An 18,027-nucleotide genomic window follows, 5' to 3' on the forward strand; every position below is an offset into this window, starting at 1 on the left:
GTGGACAGGAGTGTTCACAACACACTTTGAAAGCAGAGAGGAAGGAAGGGACTGGCTGTAACCACAGTCTGGTTACCCTTTTCTTTTACTGAGCTCTAGCAATACCTCAGGCTGTGCTCTCTCAGAGGAAGGGGCAGTGTTGTACCAGACAGGTCAGCAGCTGTGACTGCAGGGATGTGACTGTCTGGGAGGCTGGACACACACTGTCCTGTTGTGTAGATACAGCATCTTCTGTGCAAGGGATGACATTCCATTTCACCTGAAAATGCTTTAATCTTTTTATGAGTCCCTTAAAACAAACAGATTATACAGTCAGTATAAAGAGTTAATAGAAAAGAAAAAAGCTGTCTCTGGTTTCTAAGGTCAAAATTATTTTTGAGTGCTTACTCCTGGGGATTTTGCAAGAGAAAACCTAGTTTAGCAGTCATACACAATATTGCCTGGTGGTCACATTGTTTATAATGGCCCACTGGAGATCATCTACTTTAACCTCAAAAATTTTTAGTAGAGTTTTAATATTAGAAATAAGCACTTTTAGCTGTCACTGACTTTAATTGAATCTGTATCTTCAGTTGAGCTGACAATGAACTTTACTGAAAATAAAAATGCCTAAAAACTCTAGAGAAATACATATATTTCTTGAACAGGGATTCAGAGGAATCTCTGATGCTTTGAGGTAAACAGGCGTTAAAGTTGTCAGCATCAGCTTGCATTACTGAAATTAAATATAAATAAAAAGTATATTTAGGTTTTGATATCTGACAGTGATATTAAGGGGCAAGGATTTAAAAATCTGGTCTAGAACTGTTGTTCTACAGGTTTTTAATCTGCTCTTGGCATTTGAGATGAATAGCTGCATAGCACAGGCACTACACCTTGGGAATTTTGTAATTACTCCCTTTAGAGAGATACAATTTTTGGAGTAAACCTCCTGTATCTTGTGCAGCAAGTCTGATTTTACCCTGCCATAGCAAACAGCTCTGCCAGTTTTGATGCCATGTTTCTGACCTACAGTAATGCTTTTTATATGTAAACTGAAGCTAAATTGACTAGGTTATGCAATTGCTGTCCACATTGGTGAATACTTGGGCAATTCCTCTTAAGATTTCAACTGTTTATTCATGTTTAATGGAGACATGCAGAATAGATTAATGAATATTTGCTAGGTTGTTAATTTTTACTCATTATTATTTCAGTTTGATTTTGTAAAACTGATGGATGGAAAACAGTTAATTAAACAGGAACCAAAAAACTCAGAGGAGTCTCAGCAAGCTCCCAGGAACCTGATCTTAACTTCATTGCAAGAGACAGGTTTCATCGAGTACATGGATCAAGGAGCTTGGCATATGGCATTCTACAATGATGGAAAGAAAGTAGAGCAAGTGTTTGTACTAACTACAGCTATTGGTAAGAACAATCACAATATAATTGTTATTCTGATCATTACATTGCAAAGATGTATTTTATGTATTCCAGCTCCTCTTAAGTATTCTCTTAAGTATGTTTTATTCCATCTTAGTTTAATTAACCTCAGTGGAGCAACATTGTGTCTAAGCCAATATTAGATAAGTAGCAACATTTGTGTATTAAAAAATGGAAGTTATCAAATTAATTAGGGGTGAAGTTTTCATGTGTTAAGATTTTTATATGATACCTTAAATGCTTGAATGATTTCTGGTACTTTTTCAAGTAAAAGAGATATCTGCCCTCTCTACTTACATGGGCTGTAAATCCTACAAAAATTATCCAGGCTTTAAGTTCTCATTTCCAGTGTTTTAGTCAGTTGAAAGTTGAAAAATCTTTTGTGGATTTGTTTGTGAGTGTTTGATGGATGGATGTTGTTTTATGCAGTTATTCAAATGCATCATTTTGTTTGGAATACAGAGGACAAATACAGGAGGCAGTGTCCTGGTTGCATATGAGATTCCTCCTGCCCTTTGAACATGTATAGGTGGGAAAGTGTTTGCAGATGTAGGTGTTGTGAGTGAGCAGTCCTTGCACATAGGGCTTTTTTGGAATTTAAATTTAGGTAAAGTGTTGTATTTATGACAGTCTCAGTTTGCTGTAAGACTTTAACCACTGTACCCTTTAGTTAACCTGTTCTACCATATGTTTAGCAAGATGTCTTTACTAGTAATGGATGTGCCATCTGCTCTTCAGAAGAAGTGAATGCTATTTTTATTTCATGGTAAACACCTTGCAGAGCAGGACAGTATGATTCAAATATCAAGGTTCTGAAGGACTTGCATAAAAGAAAAAAAGTAGAAATTGAGATAGAGTTGTTCTGGTGTAACATTTCATATTTGCTCTGTTCAAAAAAGTTAAACTTCTGCAAGAAATATGCCGTTATTCAATTCCGTCTTAGAAAATAAGATTCAAGCAATTTATGAAGGATCTTTGCAGATGCTCTTCCAAGACCATAAAACCTGGCCAAACTCCAGCCCATCCCCGTATCCAAATTCCTGATCCTTTGTTTTTGTTATTGTAAGACAGCAGGGTTTATACACAAGAGTTTAAATAACATTTCATTTAGTAGCATAAGTTCTACTCCCCCCTCCCCCCAGTAAAAAAAATGAAATTAATTGCCAGAGTTTAATTCATGTTGCTTGTGATAAAAAAGTTGTCCATCCCTTCTGTGGCCAATAAGCAGAAGAGACAATGAAAGAGGGAAGTATGTGAGCCACAGTGCAGACAGGAATCCTTGTACTTCATCTTCAAAATGGCTGCAAGAGGATATTTTTGGGAAAAATTCTGTTCACACTGCTGCAAGAATCTACTGCTGGTGAATTTGAAAATACAGCCAGCTATTTTGTTTTCATAACCTGTGTATCTTCATCTCCTAGTTTTCAAGCATCATAACTTGATTGTTTCTTTGGGGATTTCCATTAAAAAAAATTAAAAATAAAAATAAAATAAAAAAAATCCTTGAGGCATTCTTCTTATTCTAACTCAGACTGGTCTGGAGTCATATTTGACATCTCTGCCAGCAAAGGAATCAGCCAGGGCCAGAAACCCTGAGAACAGAGCTTGGATGCATCTCTGCCAAATGCTCCTGTGAACCAGCCTTCATCATTATCTTTTTGATTGTATTTCAAGACGCTCCATGCTAGTTAGGTACAAAATTGATTTTTCTTACACTTTACTGAAATTCTGATCAGACTTTCCCAAGAAGGGTAAATTGCATGCAAAACTCAGCATGCTTCAAGTACTTCTGTTAACCAAATAAAGGGTAGCCCAAACTGGACATTACATTGAGGGGAAGTAACTTCTCAAACCATTCATACTTCATTTCAGGTCAATGTAGGGATCATTTGCCATTTGATTCTAGGAAAACTGAGAGAAGGCAGGCAAATGCACACATAGAGCAATAGAAGAGTTGATAATGAACAGTAATATAAAGCATTTCTGTGAAAAAAACTTCCTTCTAAAAATGAGCTGGTTTTTTTTTAACTTCAGAACAGACATCTGTGTACAGGTTATGGATATATGATGAAAAGATTCATATCAAATGTCTGTTCTTTAGCATAAACGGATAGCATGAGAAGAATGTATTCAAATAACCACAGGAGATTTTCAGAACCAATCCTTATCTAAGTGCTCATAATTCAGATCAAAGTGCACTTATATTAGTTGTTTCTATTAATTGTAGGTTCTGGGTTTTCTTATCTTTCCTCAGTTCTTTTTTGGGAAAGACATCAAGTTTCCCATTTTCCTATAGCCAGAGGTACTTTGCCATATTTGTTAGTGGATGTGGCCATTGGGCAGTCACATTCCCTGGCTCCAGAGCCTCTCTCCCATCCAGCACCTGCATGGGCTGCAGAGTCCTGGAGCTGCTCTGACAGTGACCTACTTCATACAGGATCATCTTAGCTTGAATTTACTTCATATTCTTTATTGAAAATCCATATAAATCAGTGAATCCACTGCATTCCTGTAGAAAATATGTGTATAAATTTCAACTAGCTAATCCATGTACATATAGGAGCCTCTCCTCAGATGTGTGAAGTTAAGTGGCCTAATATACAAAGCTGTTTGATAAAACATGGGAAAGTTTAAGATCAGAACCGAAGGTGGGTTTTTTTCCTTCAAATCTAGTTTAGTTCTTTATCACATTGAATTTCATCACTGTACAAAATATTATGTTTTTGTTTATCTGATTGTATAGAAGTGGAAATCCTGCCCTTCTCCAAGGGATTCAATTCACATGGTTCAAATAAGCACCATAGAAGGCAATTTACTCTATAAACAGGTTTCAAACAAATTACTTCAGCAAGAAAAGAAAGTGTTTAAGGTGGACGTTTTTCAGCAAATACTCAGGTTCCTGCAGTGCTTTTAATGGTGGTAAATTTTCCATGAACACTTACTTTAAAAGCTTTTTGGTGTAATATAAATGATGCACCTGTTATCTCAAAGCTGTCAAGAAAAATCTAATAAATATTTGTAAGCTGCTTGAACAGGAATTTTGTTTTATGCTCCCTATGAATGAAAATGGGCTTTTTACTGCTTCTGCACCTATTTGTATTTTGAGATATGTCCTGCAGAGTGAGGTGAAGATGCCATTCATTTTGATTCAACCAATTTATGTTTTTCTTTGTGCACAATTGCCTAAATAAACAGAAATTCTGGATGACTGCTCTACTAATTGCAATGGGAATGGAGAATGTATCTCAGGCCACTGCCACTGCTTCCCAGGATTCCTTGGTCCTGATTGTGCAAAAGGTAATCTCATATTAACTGACCCATGGTGCATGACAGGGATCATGATTATAGTGTGTGACTGCTGGGCTTGCAAAGATTCAAAGTGATTAAAGGAGATTAAATTCCTTTTTCCAGCCAGATGGCAGATACAGTACAAGCACACATGTGGAAAGTTTCTTTATGCTGTACTTAAGTTAACAAGGATCAACCACTTCTCTCTCCCTGAATTTCAAATTTAATAGGTTCCTCCATCCACCTTTGCATGCTGTCTGTAATTATAAAATACATTTTTTTAGTAGGTGTGTTAGCATAGCATAATGCTTTCTGGTATTTAAAAGTCACAAACAGTTTTGCTTTGGAGAAAACATAAGTAAATCAAATGCTTCTGTGGTCTTAACATGAATAGGGTGTAGATAAGAAACTTAAAGCAGCTTAGAGGCAGTTTTCCAGCATTAAGGCAAAAAAAAAAACCATGTTAAGTGAGCTTCTGTTTCAGATATTTCTGTCTGTATTATCCATTATCTGCTGTATGTGATGTCCAGAAGTTCTCATGATTTCCCAATGTCTCCTCAAATGTAGGGTTTATTTTTTTAAGGCTCAATTGGCTCCGAAATTGATACTGGATTGTAAAAGTAAGCTTCCACATTGCTGATTTACATATAGATCAGTAATGGCTACGATTCTAATTATATTATGTCTTCTTAGAAGAAAAAGGAAAAAGGCAGGATCTTGCTTCAGTTCACAGGAAAGAAATACTAATCTTACTGAAATTCAGGCATCCCTGCAAATTTTCTGCAGAGGCCAGTCAAGGGGAGAGATTTTTTCGTCTTCTAAGCTATCCCATTTCTGGTCAAAATTAAGGTACATGAGAGAACCAGACTGAGGAGGCAAGGACATTGTACTACTGCTGCACTACCTAGTTAAAAGATTTCAGTCTGTTACAAGCCTTGAACCAAATGAAGAATTGAGGAGCTGGAGTGGAAAAGCAATTTTACAGAATGATAAATGCAATAAATGTTAATCTATGTAAATATGTTAAAAAGGCCAATCTGCCTTCTTCAGATTCCTGTCCAGTGCTGTGCAGCGGAAATGGAGAATATGAGAAAGGTCACTGTGTGTGTCGAAATGGCTGGAAAGGACCAGAGTGTGATGTTCCAGAAGAGCAGTGTATCGATCCAACCTGCTTTGGCCATGGTACCTGTATCATGGGTGTCTGCATCTGTGTCCCTGGATACAAAGGAGAGATTTGTGAGGAAGGTTTGTGAAGTTTCCTCTCTATAGTCAGGGGTGTTGATTTTTGTCTTTAATTTCCATCTATGGTTTAAGGTAGTTAAAAACTCACAGAGATGTGATCAGCTTTCTATGAAACAGTACTGTTTTGCTCAAAACTACCTTTCCTGTCTCACAGAAAGTAATCTTAAGATAGAAAATTTTCAAAAATAACGGTATTCAGGTCTTGGTAACAGTCCAGTGGACTGATCACATAAAGTTCTCATTTTTATTTTAAAAGATGAAATTATTTTTATTTGGCCAAAAGCTCAGGGTAAAGCAGTCAGAAGATCATTTAAGCAAAACATGATGTGGTAGTTTTCCAAAGCAGCTTTTCCCTTTTCCATTCTGTTACATCTTAGATTTTTCTGACAATATAAAGCCAAAAGGGCGGCAAACAGGTTAATTTACCAGAACATATTGTGTAATTCTGCTGTCATATGTCAATTTTACTGGGAGCCTTTGCTCACGGCACTAAACTGGCATCTTCTAAGGCTTGGCTAACAAAAAGTGGGAAATTCTGTGAGAAGAAGCTACTGTATTTTTGCTGGTATGGCAGTGATGTGTCTCTACCCTCATCTATAAACAGAAGCAGTTGTTTCCCTCAGCATGTCTGAGATAGCTCATCAGCTTTGACTTTCTTCCCTTGTGCATAGCCTCAGAAAGCAGAACTCTTCCTTGTGCTTCCCTGATTTGATGATTTTTCACTAGTCCCCTTAGCCTGGAGCTACTGACAGCATACTTTGTGCTTCCTGCTATAGAGATTTTCAGTAATTCTTTTGAGTAGCACACACAAGAGGCTTTTTATGTTGCTTGAATTCTCTAGTCAGAAAAATGTCCAGGATGAATTTGATAGATTTGACATACCTGGATTAGTTTTTAAAGGGAGGATCAAGAGAATGCGTCTGACATAGTCAATTGTTGGTAGTTTCAGAAACCAAGAAAACCCAAATGGGAAAAAGCGAGTAATACACAGATTTCCTCAGTGAGGCCGTGATGCTGAACAAGCCTGTAGATGGTGAGAGGCTGACTGCTGTTTTTAGTTGATTTGTTTCTTCCCATAATGAGATCCTACAAAATGGTTGGGGGAAAAAACTGACATAAATGTACTCAGACAGCTATTGAAGCTAAGAGTAGGAAAACATTACATTTTTCTAATGAGAAACTTATTTAAATTTATTTTTTAAAAAAGGTGAAATTATGTAGAAATACAGATTTATGGTGGATGGAACAAACGTATGTAACCAAGTATGGTGGGTTTTTAACAGTGTTTGTAACACTGTGTCCTTGACATGACTGTTCAATTTGTATTGTAAAACATAAGTTGTGCAGTAGTTAGGGAATTCTGTCAGGAATTAAGATTATTTTATTATATGTAAACAAGATTTAGTCTTATAGCAGTGCTCTTAACACATATAGCAATAGATGTACTGTTCAGGGAGCACCAGTAACTGCATGTACGCATTGCTGTGGGGGTCCTTCAAATTTGTCCTGCAAGATTACCATTCCTAAAATGGAGTCACTCTATTAATTTTAAAATATCAGCAAAATAAAGAGGTGTCTCAGGATGAGAGAAAATTGCCATGTATTTTTGTCCTATGCACAGCAAGATGTGCATTGTCCAGAAACACTGATTCCATCTCAGAATTACACTGCGCTGTGCACAAGCCTGGAAGGCTGAAAAAGATACAAAATAAATCCTGAAATATGATGTTGAATTGGTGGCAAAGCAGTTCAAAAGAAGTTTGCTTCTTTATTTTTAGGTTGAAAGGTCCTATAAACAGGAGGCCATTAATTTCTATGTCTGAAGTATTTAGCCTTCCCTTCCTGAAGCAGAAAACATCTCTACATTCCCATAGCACAGGATACTATTTGTTAAGTTTACAGTTTAATTTTATTGTTAAAACAGTACTTGTGCTTACACTTGAGAAATACAGAGCAGAACTTTCAGAGTGGCTCTTTTACATCAGTTTGAAGCATGATATAACCTGGATAGACTTCTGGCTAATTGTTTCCCATGCTCAGACCCCACAGATCCTTCAGCTCTGCAGTCTTCCTGCAGCCTCCAGGGAAGGCTGGCTGCTTTCTGCTTAAAACCTGTCTTGTTAAAGCAGTATTTGGGCTTTGTGAAAGAATATGTTGTTCCATACAGCACTAACCAGCTTATTTAAATTCCTCTACAGAGCTCCTGAATTTTTCACTAGGAATAGTTTAATCCAAATTGAGAAGAAATTTAGTTCTTTGTTTGCAAATTGTTCATCAGTACATTATGACTTTTATGAAGCTGTTCATAACCTTCAATTGCGCAGCACATATTTTTTATGTGTATGGGAATTTTTTTTTACAGCAAGCATTGAGTCAGAGATTCACTACTCAATCTTAGGGGATAACCTTTTTTTTTTGTAGCAAATTTTCAGCTATAGAGATAGCTTTTCATAGGAAGGTGAAAGAATAAATCTTTCTTTTTCTAGATGTAAATAAAACACAGTCCACAAATATCCAAATGCAAGTACAAAGCGCAATTACAGAAATAACAATTAATTACTCCAGCTGTTTCCCAGCCCTACTACTGAAGCACAGACTTCACCAACTTAGACCAATTGATCTGTCCTGGGAATCTGTGTTTTAAAAATAAGAGAAAATCCATGACATGATTCATATGACCTCTAACAGTCTAAGTGCTTGCTTTTTTTCTTGTTTTCACTTATCCTTTTGCCCAGAAGTTAACAGACTGGTTTTCTCTTGTGTTTGTTAATATTGTTCCAGTTGGGTATTTGCACAAAAAAATCATCAAATTAATCTAAATCCCTGCTGTGTTTCACTAGTAAATAACTGCAAAGGTGTGAATTTTGTGCTCTAAGTTGTATATTCCCTGCTTTCCAGAGGACTGCCTGGATCCAATGTGCTCTGGCCACGGTGTGTGCGTCCAAGGGGAATGTCACTGCTCCACGGGCTGGGGCGGGGTGAACTGTGAGACTGCGCTGCCCGTGTGCCAGGAGCAGTGCTCAGGGCACGGCACCTTCCTCCTGGACACGGGACTCTGCAGCTGTGAGCCACAGTGGACGGGTCCAGACTGTTCCACAGGTATGATGGACATTTGGCTTTGTCAGCATTGCCTGTGCTTTCTGCTGCAGTCATGAAAGAATGTAGTTGCTGTTATTGTGCTAATAGCAATTTAAAAAACAAGATGGGGGTGAACCAGGAGTACTGTGGCATGGCACTTCATGGGCTTGTCAGCAGCTGGCTTTCAGTTGCCAAGGATAAGAAATGCATTTTCTCTGTGACAAGAATGTTTCTGCCTGATGGGGTGACATTGAAAACAGTAGTCCTGCAAGAGGGCAGATACCTCCTGACTTGCACTGGAGGCAAGTATGACTCTCACCTGAGCTGCTGAGCACCTGTCAGGGATTGCACCTCATGCAATTGGGGAATCCACAGTTCTGAGAAAGACTGGGAAGGTAGATTTTAAAAAAAAGTCCAAACACAATGACTGATGAGTAAGAAAGCTCTGTCAAAAAAATCTTTAAACAAAAAAGACCATAATTGTCTCACATTAGGATAAAAATTCTCTTCCTCCTTAGAGGACCATGAAGGTTTGATCCCCCTAAACTTGATTAAGAGTTTAAATGGATTTCCTACATGCTTTATACACTTAAATTTCATTTTCTTGAAATGAATGCACTTTGCACATTTGGTTCTGTAATGGAGCATGTCATTACCAGTGTAGGTACTACTGTTTTTTCCCCTGTAGAGCCCACAGAGCTAGAACCTCACGTGATAAGCAGCACATCCCAGTAGAGAATAGATGCAAGTGACAGATCTGCTGAATACTGTGGAATACAGCCAGTGGTCCAGTTCACCAATTTCTCTTAGAAATCATCATTCAGAAGAGCACTTGGAGCAGTATGAATTTCTGCTCCGATCTTTAAAGTGTGTGATTATGATATTTAAGTGGGGACTTATAAAATATTCCTTTACATGATGAATTTTTAAGTAACAAAATATTTACCTGCTAATAATTTTCAGTATTTGTTACAAGGACCTTGCATTTATTCTACACTCCAAAATTAATGTATGGAGTTTTAGTCTGATACTGTCAGGTATGGCACCTGCTTTGATTAGAATTGACTTTTTATTGGTTTTCACCAAAAGCCTAGTTGCTTGCATTTTTATCCTGTATTTTATTTCATATTGAAAATGTTCTCTGAAGCTTAGTATAACAGTAGTATTTCCATTAATGAAACAAATAATTAGGAGAGGTGTTAGCTATGTACTAATTTTTTACTCACAAAATACTGCAAACTAATTCTTTATTAATACAATGTTATTGTAGCTCATAAAGCAATATTAGTCTCAGATGGGTCTGTTGTGTCAGCTGCATGGGGCATTTAGATATTCAGTGAGGAATCAAAAGGCTAATAATAACCTCCAAAGCTGTTTTGAACATTTTTGGAAGGAAACCTCTTTGCCTTCATCAGTAGAGAAAGTACCTCTCTTCATCCCTACTGTATCCTGAGTTATCAAAGAATGCTTTTACAACTACCAACAGGCAGCAAAGCCAGATGCTTCAGACTTCTTTCAAATATATGTTTCTTCTTAGGTGTTAGACTAGATTGAGGCGGCTCTAGGCAGTACACTGAGTGTTAGACTGAAGTATAGTTGTTCATTAGTGCCTGAGATGTTCTTCCTGGGATCAGTGATTGCTGTGCATGTTGAAAATAAAGCTTGATTTTAGTGAGTAATGAAAACATCAAATGAATAAGTAAGGAAACATAAGAGGACTAACAAGGTCACAATAAACAAGTTGTCACATGTGAATGGAGAAAGTCACAAGGTTCTGTACAATGAAGAGGATGAAATGGGTAAAGCACAGACTGTTTGTTTAGAGTCAGACAACAGCAGAGCTTTGCAACTGAGAGACCAGCAGCCTGCCTCAAACCCTTGCACTTTACCATCTCTGTACCACATCATTCTCAGTGCTGTGAAAATTTCCCTTTCTGTAGCACCTTGAAGAATATAGGCTCTTGTCCTGAGGATTTCTGTGTTCCCCAGCAAATTCCAAATACTTTCAAAATACAAGGATACTTTATATCAAGTTTCATGTGATTTGTAAAATAGAAGTTAGTATATCCTGACAGACTTAAAAATGGAGAAGGAGCAAAGGTTCTAGAATGTTTTTGAATGTATTGTTCCAGATACAGTGCAGTCCAACCTGAAGAGGGATGAGCCACCTCTATGATTCCTTTCCCTACCTGCCTATCTCTAGCTCCTCAAATGATATAAACTTCCATTTTAAAAGTGGCAGACTGGGGAAAGACAAGAATTGGTATGGGTGGAAGAGAGATGAAGAGTGACTGTGACCCATGCCTGTCCTTAAGAATTGCCAATGTTTGAGGGCCCAGCCTGAGCTCTGGAATCATTCATGGATTTTTTCAGGCTGGAAAAGACCATGTTGTTCATGTTGTTGGATTTTCTGTAAAACATTACCAAAACATAACAATCATCCTTCAGTTTTTGCTTGACACTCATAGTTTCTGTTTAGTTTATTGAAAGTGAAGCTTCATACAGAGACTTGAAAAGGAAAGGTAATCTACCATTTCCTAGATAAATTGTTTCAATTATGTCTAGCCCTCTCTGCTAAAAAGTTCCCCTTCCACTCCTAATTTGAATAACTGCGAAGTCTTGCTATCATGTTGCTTTCTGTGAGGTGAAAGGCAGATTATTTGAAGTCCTTTCCACTGTCCAGCCTGATCTCTGTTCTGACCTGTGGACTGTCATAACCCAATACCACTGCACCACCTCCAGATACTCCTGCTGTTTCCAAAGTTATTTCTGGACAATTGCCATCCCTTGAGGGCCAGAAAATCCTCTTGCAGAACTCCAAAGCAGCTGTCAGGATATGTTTTCATTGTGTTTAAATTGGTTCTCAATAAAAGCAGCTCAATATGACTTGAAAGTTGTTCAGCCACTTAGTATTGCTAATCCTATACTGCTTGTAGGACGCAACTTAGGCTGGCTTTTTGTTCAGCTCTGTTAAGATCCATCCTTTCAATATCCTTAGCTGGATATCTGTTTCAGATATATTTGTCCTCTTTCTACCCTACAATATTGAACTTCCATGAAAAGTCATTTTCCTTTGTTAGCTCAGACTTCAATTTACCTCTCCCAGAGATGACATGGTTTTCATTTAAACTTTGCCTTGCTTCTTATTGGCATCTTTGTAAAGGCTCTTCCTCTCAGCTGACTACAAACATACAGATAATACACCTCTGATTATTCTGCCTTCTTTAGGCAGCATCAACTGAATTTCACCCTGGAGAGATTCTGGCAGATTTGTAGCTACACCAATCAAAACAACATTGCTGTGTCTTTTCTGCAGCCATATCATCTCCTGTGATCCAGAGAAGAAATTTAAGAAGTACCTTCTGTCTGTCTTTGGTTTATTATATTGACAAGATCAAAGATCAAAGTGTTCTAACTGTCTATATGGTTATAGACTGACCTGTATTTACCATGAGGTACATGGATTAGCCTGTTGTGCCAGTTTGCCAACTGGCCTGGATGCTGAGGGTCAAAAACAAGCTATGGCTTCCACTACTTCAAAATTACTCAGTGTCAGAAATCAGAGGAGCCACATGGAGTTATTCCAGCAGAGTTCCTCCAAGTCCTGTACCTGGGACACAGCTGTTACAATTCCAGTGGTAAGAATCCCTAGCTTGCAGTCATTATTGAAGTAATACAGTTGATTCTTCCATTCCTACTGGCCTGGGCAGACATTGCTTGCATCCTTTACCTGTGGTGGAGTCTGTGTTGAAATACACAGAGATCCAGTGTCTTCTTCTGAACAAATTTTAATTCTTTAGTTGTTTTACTTACTGTCCGTCGAACAGTCATCTGTCCTGCTTTCTGCAGTATTCTTTGGACTGTGCAAGGGATAAGGGGAGTTAGGTCCATTTTGCCTGAAGGGAAGCACAGGCATCAGGGTCAAGCTAAGCTGCTCTCAGGCAGAGATCCACAGAAATCTCTGAGAAGAGCTGTCTTTCACCATTTTAATTCTCAAAGTGTTTCCAAGACAACAAGAAACAGCACCAGCATTGCTACAGTTCTACATTGTCCAAGATGTTCCCAGCAGAAGCACCAACCATATGGCAAATAGGTCATCTTTAAGTATTGAAATGGCTTCAGCTCATCCTAAAAAAAAAGAAAATGTGATTTCATCTTCTCTAATAATTAGCCTGTGAAAAAACAAATGCTTCTCTGATATAAAGCACTGAAATTAAAAATCCATAATCCTCACAACACAAAGGAACATATTCTGTTTTGGAATTAATTTGTTGCTATCTTGTTTGCCACTTTCCCCACTTAATTTTAGTTTTTTCCTGCTTTTGTCCTCCTTTGGCAAGTCACACCAAAGTGCTCAAAGACATTTAGCCATTACCAGTTTAGCCATCTGACAGCAGATGTGCCCAAGAGAAATGCACAAGAGACTGAGTTCCACTTCTCATTTAGTCTTCCCCTGCCTCTACGAGGTGTTGAGAACAGAAGTTTCAGATTTTGTTCCAAGTCAGACTGATTACATAATATGTTTTGTGAAAACCAGCTGTAGTGAAAAAGGTCATCCTTGGAGTATTTCAGAGTCTCAGCATCTTTACACCATGCTGAACCCTGTTAAAATAGTATATGAAAATCCACTATCAGTCAGACCTTCAGCATACATCTCAGCTGGCCTGTGCAGTAGGGGTGTGAGCTGCCGGTACATGGCACAGTCAGTAGGATGGAAGACTGATACTACACTATTTTAATGTCACCAGGACTTCTGTGTAATCGTCTCTCTACTTACTGTCTATGGATCTTTGTTGCTTTATTTATAAGCTGTCACCCAAAATACTTTGATGTTAATGAGTCATCTCCCCTTGAGGCGTCTAGGCTGTGCTTTTCAGAAAGAGAAAATCAAACTCGTGAGTACTGACTGCTCCTGTCAGGTAAAAGGGAAGCTCTGGCTAATTGAAGGTGCAGCATCAACTGAACAAAAAAAACTCATCTTCTGTTCTCAGATTGACACCTTTAACGTGGAGCCTTGAGATTAAGGGAGAGATATATCAAGAGAAAATGGATGACAGAGTTGTTCAGCGGGGCAGAGCCTTGCATAAATTAGTGTAACTGCGGTGACACAGTGCAGTCCCAGTGTGTTTCAGGTGAGAATACAGCCCTGAGTCACTAATTAATTGCAACACTGTGCCTAAAATATTATAGACTGAGAAATATGTGACAGAGCTGATGCCTCTGACATCCTGTCCTGCATTCATTTCTTTAGAATCTATTCAGACAAAGTAGGCCAGTTTCTGTCCCCTTACTCCAGGACATTTGTCATAATTCCACTGAATCTATTTATATCACTGAAGCAACCTAATTATTATTGGGAAAAGAATACTGGCAGTTCTTAGTCACAGAAACATTCATCCTAAAATGATTATATGGAGATGGTATATATTTAGCATATCTATTTTTGGACAAGCTCTCCTAGCAAGATTGGTGGTAATTTTACAAAGGGTAAAAATGAATCAGCAGCCTCTTCTTTCGATATCTTATGGAGAAAAAAAAACTCTCTAAAACTGAAGTGCTTTAAAAATGCAAAATGTTGTAATTGTTGTAAATTGGTATGTGCAAAGTGGAGTAATTTAAAAATCATTAGAAGTCTGCATTTTTTACGGTAAAGTACTTCAAAAAGAAATGAAGGCATAATAAAGTATATTAATATAGTTCAAGACATCTCAAATAGGTTTCAAAATTAAACATCAAAAACTGCAACTTGAAAAAATAATTAGGTGAACTCATTTCATCATAATCAGAAACTCTTCAGGTTTAAGGAATTGCAATGTATGGGTGTCAGTCATTCTCATTTACCAAGGACAAGGATGTTGACTACAGTGAGCCTGTGGTAGTGAAAATAGCCTTGAAATATGCTCAGTACATGATGTGATGTTGTGCATTTTCTGTAGATTGCTCAGTTGCACATTGGTGCTTCCCCTTTGCTCCCTATTTTAGACAAATCTCAAGAACTTTTTAATTATACTAGAAACGTCTGCCACTGTTTTGTTCATAAGAAATTATGGACTTACTTAGTTTCATCTAACTGTCCTCTTTCTGTAATTTGTGAGGAGCTTTGCCTATTACTGCTCTGCTAATTAAAAGGGTGATTGAAGTTTCTTAGCTGTACATTGTCTAACATTGTAGAAAGACTCTTCCCTGTTACTGTATATTTCATTGAAAAGAAAAAAAAGTGTGTGACTAGTTTGATTTGTATCTCCTGTAGGGTTGCAAGAGTTTGCAAGAATGTATCTGGTGAGCAAGGTTTCTATTAAAAACATTCTAGTTAAAGATTGGAACACTTAATATGTATTGCTGCAGAATTTAAAACATGAGAAATTTAAGGCAGTGAAGAAGCACTCCAATAAAAATTAATTATCCTACATGTTTAAATCAGTCCACAAGGAACCAAAAATACCTGATGTAGTAATGTATTGATTCAAGAAATAGGGTAAGTTGAGGGTATGAGATATACAGTGAGGAAACATGGAGTGTTTTTCAGCTGACTGCTGCTTATTTTGCAGATGCCGAAAATAATGGCCCTTTCCTTTCCTTTTTCTTCCTGAAAATTAAGATTCTTAATCTATTGCTGTCTGCACCTCATTCAGCAATTAATGGAAATATTCCTCATTCCAGTGTAAATGCAATTTAGTTAAGTCAGTTTTTGTAAAGCCTAGTCTAATCTACAGCAAGGTGTTACTTTTTTCACAGGGTGGAATCCACAGACCCAGTTTTGGATGCTTTTATCTCAGCAACTCCTGGCTTACCCAGGAGGGTGATACCCAAATTGCTCTGGTGATGGCAAAATGGTTCTGTTTACGCTCCATTCTGGGTAGCTGACAGAGGCTTTCCTTTCTGTCTGCATGGCATTGTGCCTCTACAGGGGGTCCATCCTGTCAGGAATGTCCCTCTCACTGTGCTTTGTGCTAGGCCAGCCTCAGGAGAGTGATGCAGCACTGGTGCAAGGTCCTGCAGATTGCAAAACTAGTGCTCTTAACATAGAGATGCTTCATTACCTAGTACCAAAACCTGGCGAGTAAGTAGCAGGTGAGTAAACCTGGGGTTTTAGTAGCAGCTCAGGTGCCAAAATGGTTCAAGGACCCTTGAATTAGGTAAGGTAAGCAAGGGGTTTAAGGGTGTATGTTTGTAGTTAAATGCCTGGATCCCTCTTTTACATCTCAACCTTACCACCGACACAGGTGTCAATCTACTGAACAGGGATTAAGAACCACGCTAAAACAACTGACAGGATATAGGATGGAAAGTTCTTTCATGAACAGTCAAGAAAATGTTAAGATGAAAATTATGACTACAGAAGACTTGTACTCCACAATAACCCTTTGTAAAAGAGTACTCTGAAGTAGAGAAGCTGTGGTAATGTTCTGCTGGTGGATGCTGCAGTGCAGGGGGAAAAGCAGCTCAGGTGGGCAACAGAAAAGAAATTACATAGGAAATCTTCCACTTCTAATTTGCTAAGCCAAATCCAAAGATGAAACTCTCACAAATTATCCATACCACTGTCTTTTATAGGAGAGTTCTTATGTTAGAGTGAGCTTCTATTACCTCACAGCTGAAAAAGCACAAATGGGAATTGCTAGAGCAAGGGTACAAAAGAGCACTAGAACAACTAGAGGTTTTGTCCTTCAGTGAATTTTGGAACATCTATTGTGCAAAATGTGTTGTATCAGTCCCTAAAAACCAGATATTTTTAGTATTTTTGGTTGTTATGGTAAGTGTTGTACCTATCATTTCAACATATTTACACAGCAGAGTCTGTGAATTTTAACTTCCTCTGAGAATAGGCAATTGCTATTGGTAAAAGCCTATGAGAACTTCCCTACATACTGCATTTCTAAGTTGTTGCAAGGGTTATATCTGTAGACATACAAGGATTTCCCAGTCTCTGCCCTCCTTAAGGACATTGGCTTAAATGTTTTGACTCAAGTAATATGTTTTAAATAAAACTAAATTTATAATAATTATTCAAGAATATTTTAATGGCACTGGGGTCAAAAACTTCATGTGTGTTGTAGCTACCGTGTACACTTGGGTATGTCACTCTTCAGTCCAGGAAGCCTTGGCTATTTTATAAACAGATTGTTAAAATAGTGTCTATCACCAATAATCCAGAATTATTTTCTGACAGAGTGCAGAGAGCTGGTTGTTCACATGGCACGATTGTTCACATGTCATATGTGGAATTTAAAAATGCCCTGAAGAAGGTGCCAGCCTGGTGGCACCTCTGCCAGCTCTGAGGAGCTGGTACCAGGCTCCACAGAAAAAATGCAAGTCATGAGCTGCACCTTTGGTTTGGCAGCACTCAGGCAGATCAGCAGCTGCCAGATGCATGCTGCTATTTCTGTTTGTGCTGCTGACACAGAGGAAGTTATGGTTTATTTACTGGGAACTGCTTTGTGTCTCTACTCACCTGCACAGGCTCAGCTGTGTGCACCAGGGACATTTGCTTCCTGTGTGTGGATGGACACAGTGTTTGTGGGCAGGTGCTGAGCACTGTGGGACTTGTGCTAACTGAGGCCACACTCCTTGGTTTTGGGGAAGAGCTTGTTATGCCTCACTGCAGAATTTGTCCAAGGAACTGTTTATTTGTGCTAAAATGGGAGGAAGCAAGGCCAGCTTCTTCATCTGCTTTTGATTTTGCCTGTGAACCTGAGATGTTACTTAAAAGCTAGTAATGACTTTTGATTTCTCACAATAGTTTTTCCTGTAATACAGATTGATTGTTGGGAACACACATACCAAAGCCTTATTTTAGTTGATTCAGTGTTTCATTGAGTGATAGAATGACTTGGGTTTAAAGGCACCCTCCAACTTCCCTGCTGTGAACAGGGACATCTTCCACTAGATCATGTTTCTCAGGGCCCCTTCCAACCTGGCATTGAACACTTCCAGGGATGAGGCACCCACGGCTTCTCTGGACGACCTGTGTCTGTGACTCACCACCCTCAGAGTTAA

The 18,027-nt window shown here is 38.3% G+C and overlaps 1 protein-coding gene across 5 annotated transcripts in view; it reads left to right on the forward strand.

The window, feature by feature from the left end:
• Positions 1-18,027, forward strand: part of TENM1 (teneurin transmembrane protein 1) — a 234,956-nt gene that overhangs the window by 109,945 nt on the left and 106,984 nt on the right. For all 5 annotated transcript variants that reach the window (XM_058847817.1, XM_058847819.1, XM_058847822.1 and 2 more), the window contains 4 exons: positions 1,197-1,407; positions 4,618-4,719; positions 5,761-5,955; positions 8,851-9,051. In XM_058847817.1, coding sequence (XP_058703800.1) covers positions 1,197-1,407; positions 4,618-4,719; positions 5,761-5,955; positions 8,851-9,051 — 709 coding nt within the window. The remainder of the gene's footprint in view (positions 1-1,196; positions 1,408-4,617; positions 4,720-5,760; positions 5,956-8,850; positions 9,052-18,027) is intronic.

The sequence above is a fragment of the Poecile atricapillus genome, chromosome 12 (assembly GCF_030490865.1).
Source record: "Poecile atricapillus isolate bPoeAtr1 chromosome 12, bPoeAtr1.hap1, whole genome shotgun sequence".
Classification (NCBI taxonomy): Eukaryota; Metazoa; Chordata; class Aves; order Passeriformes; family Paridae; genus Poecile; species Poecile atricapillus.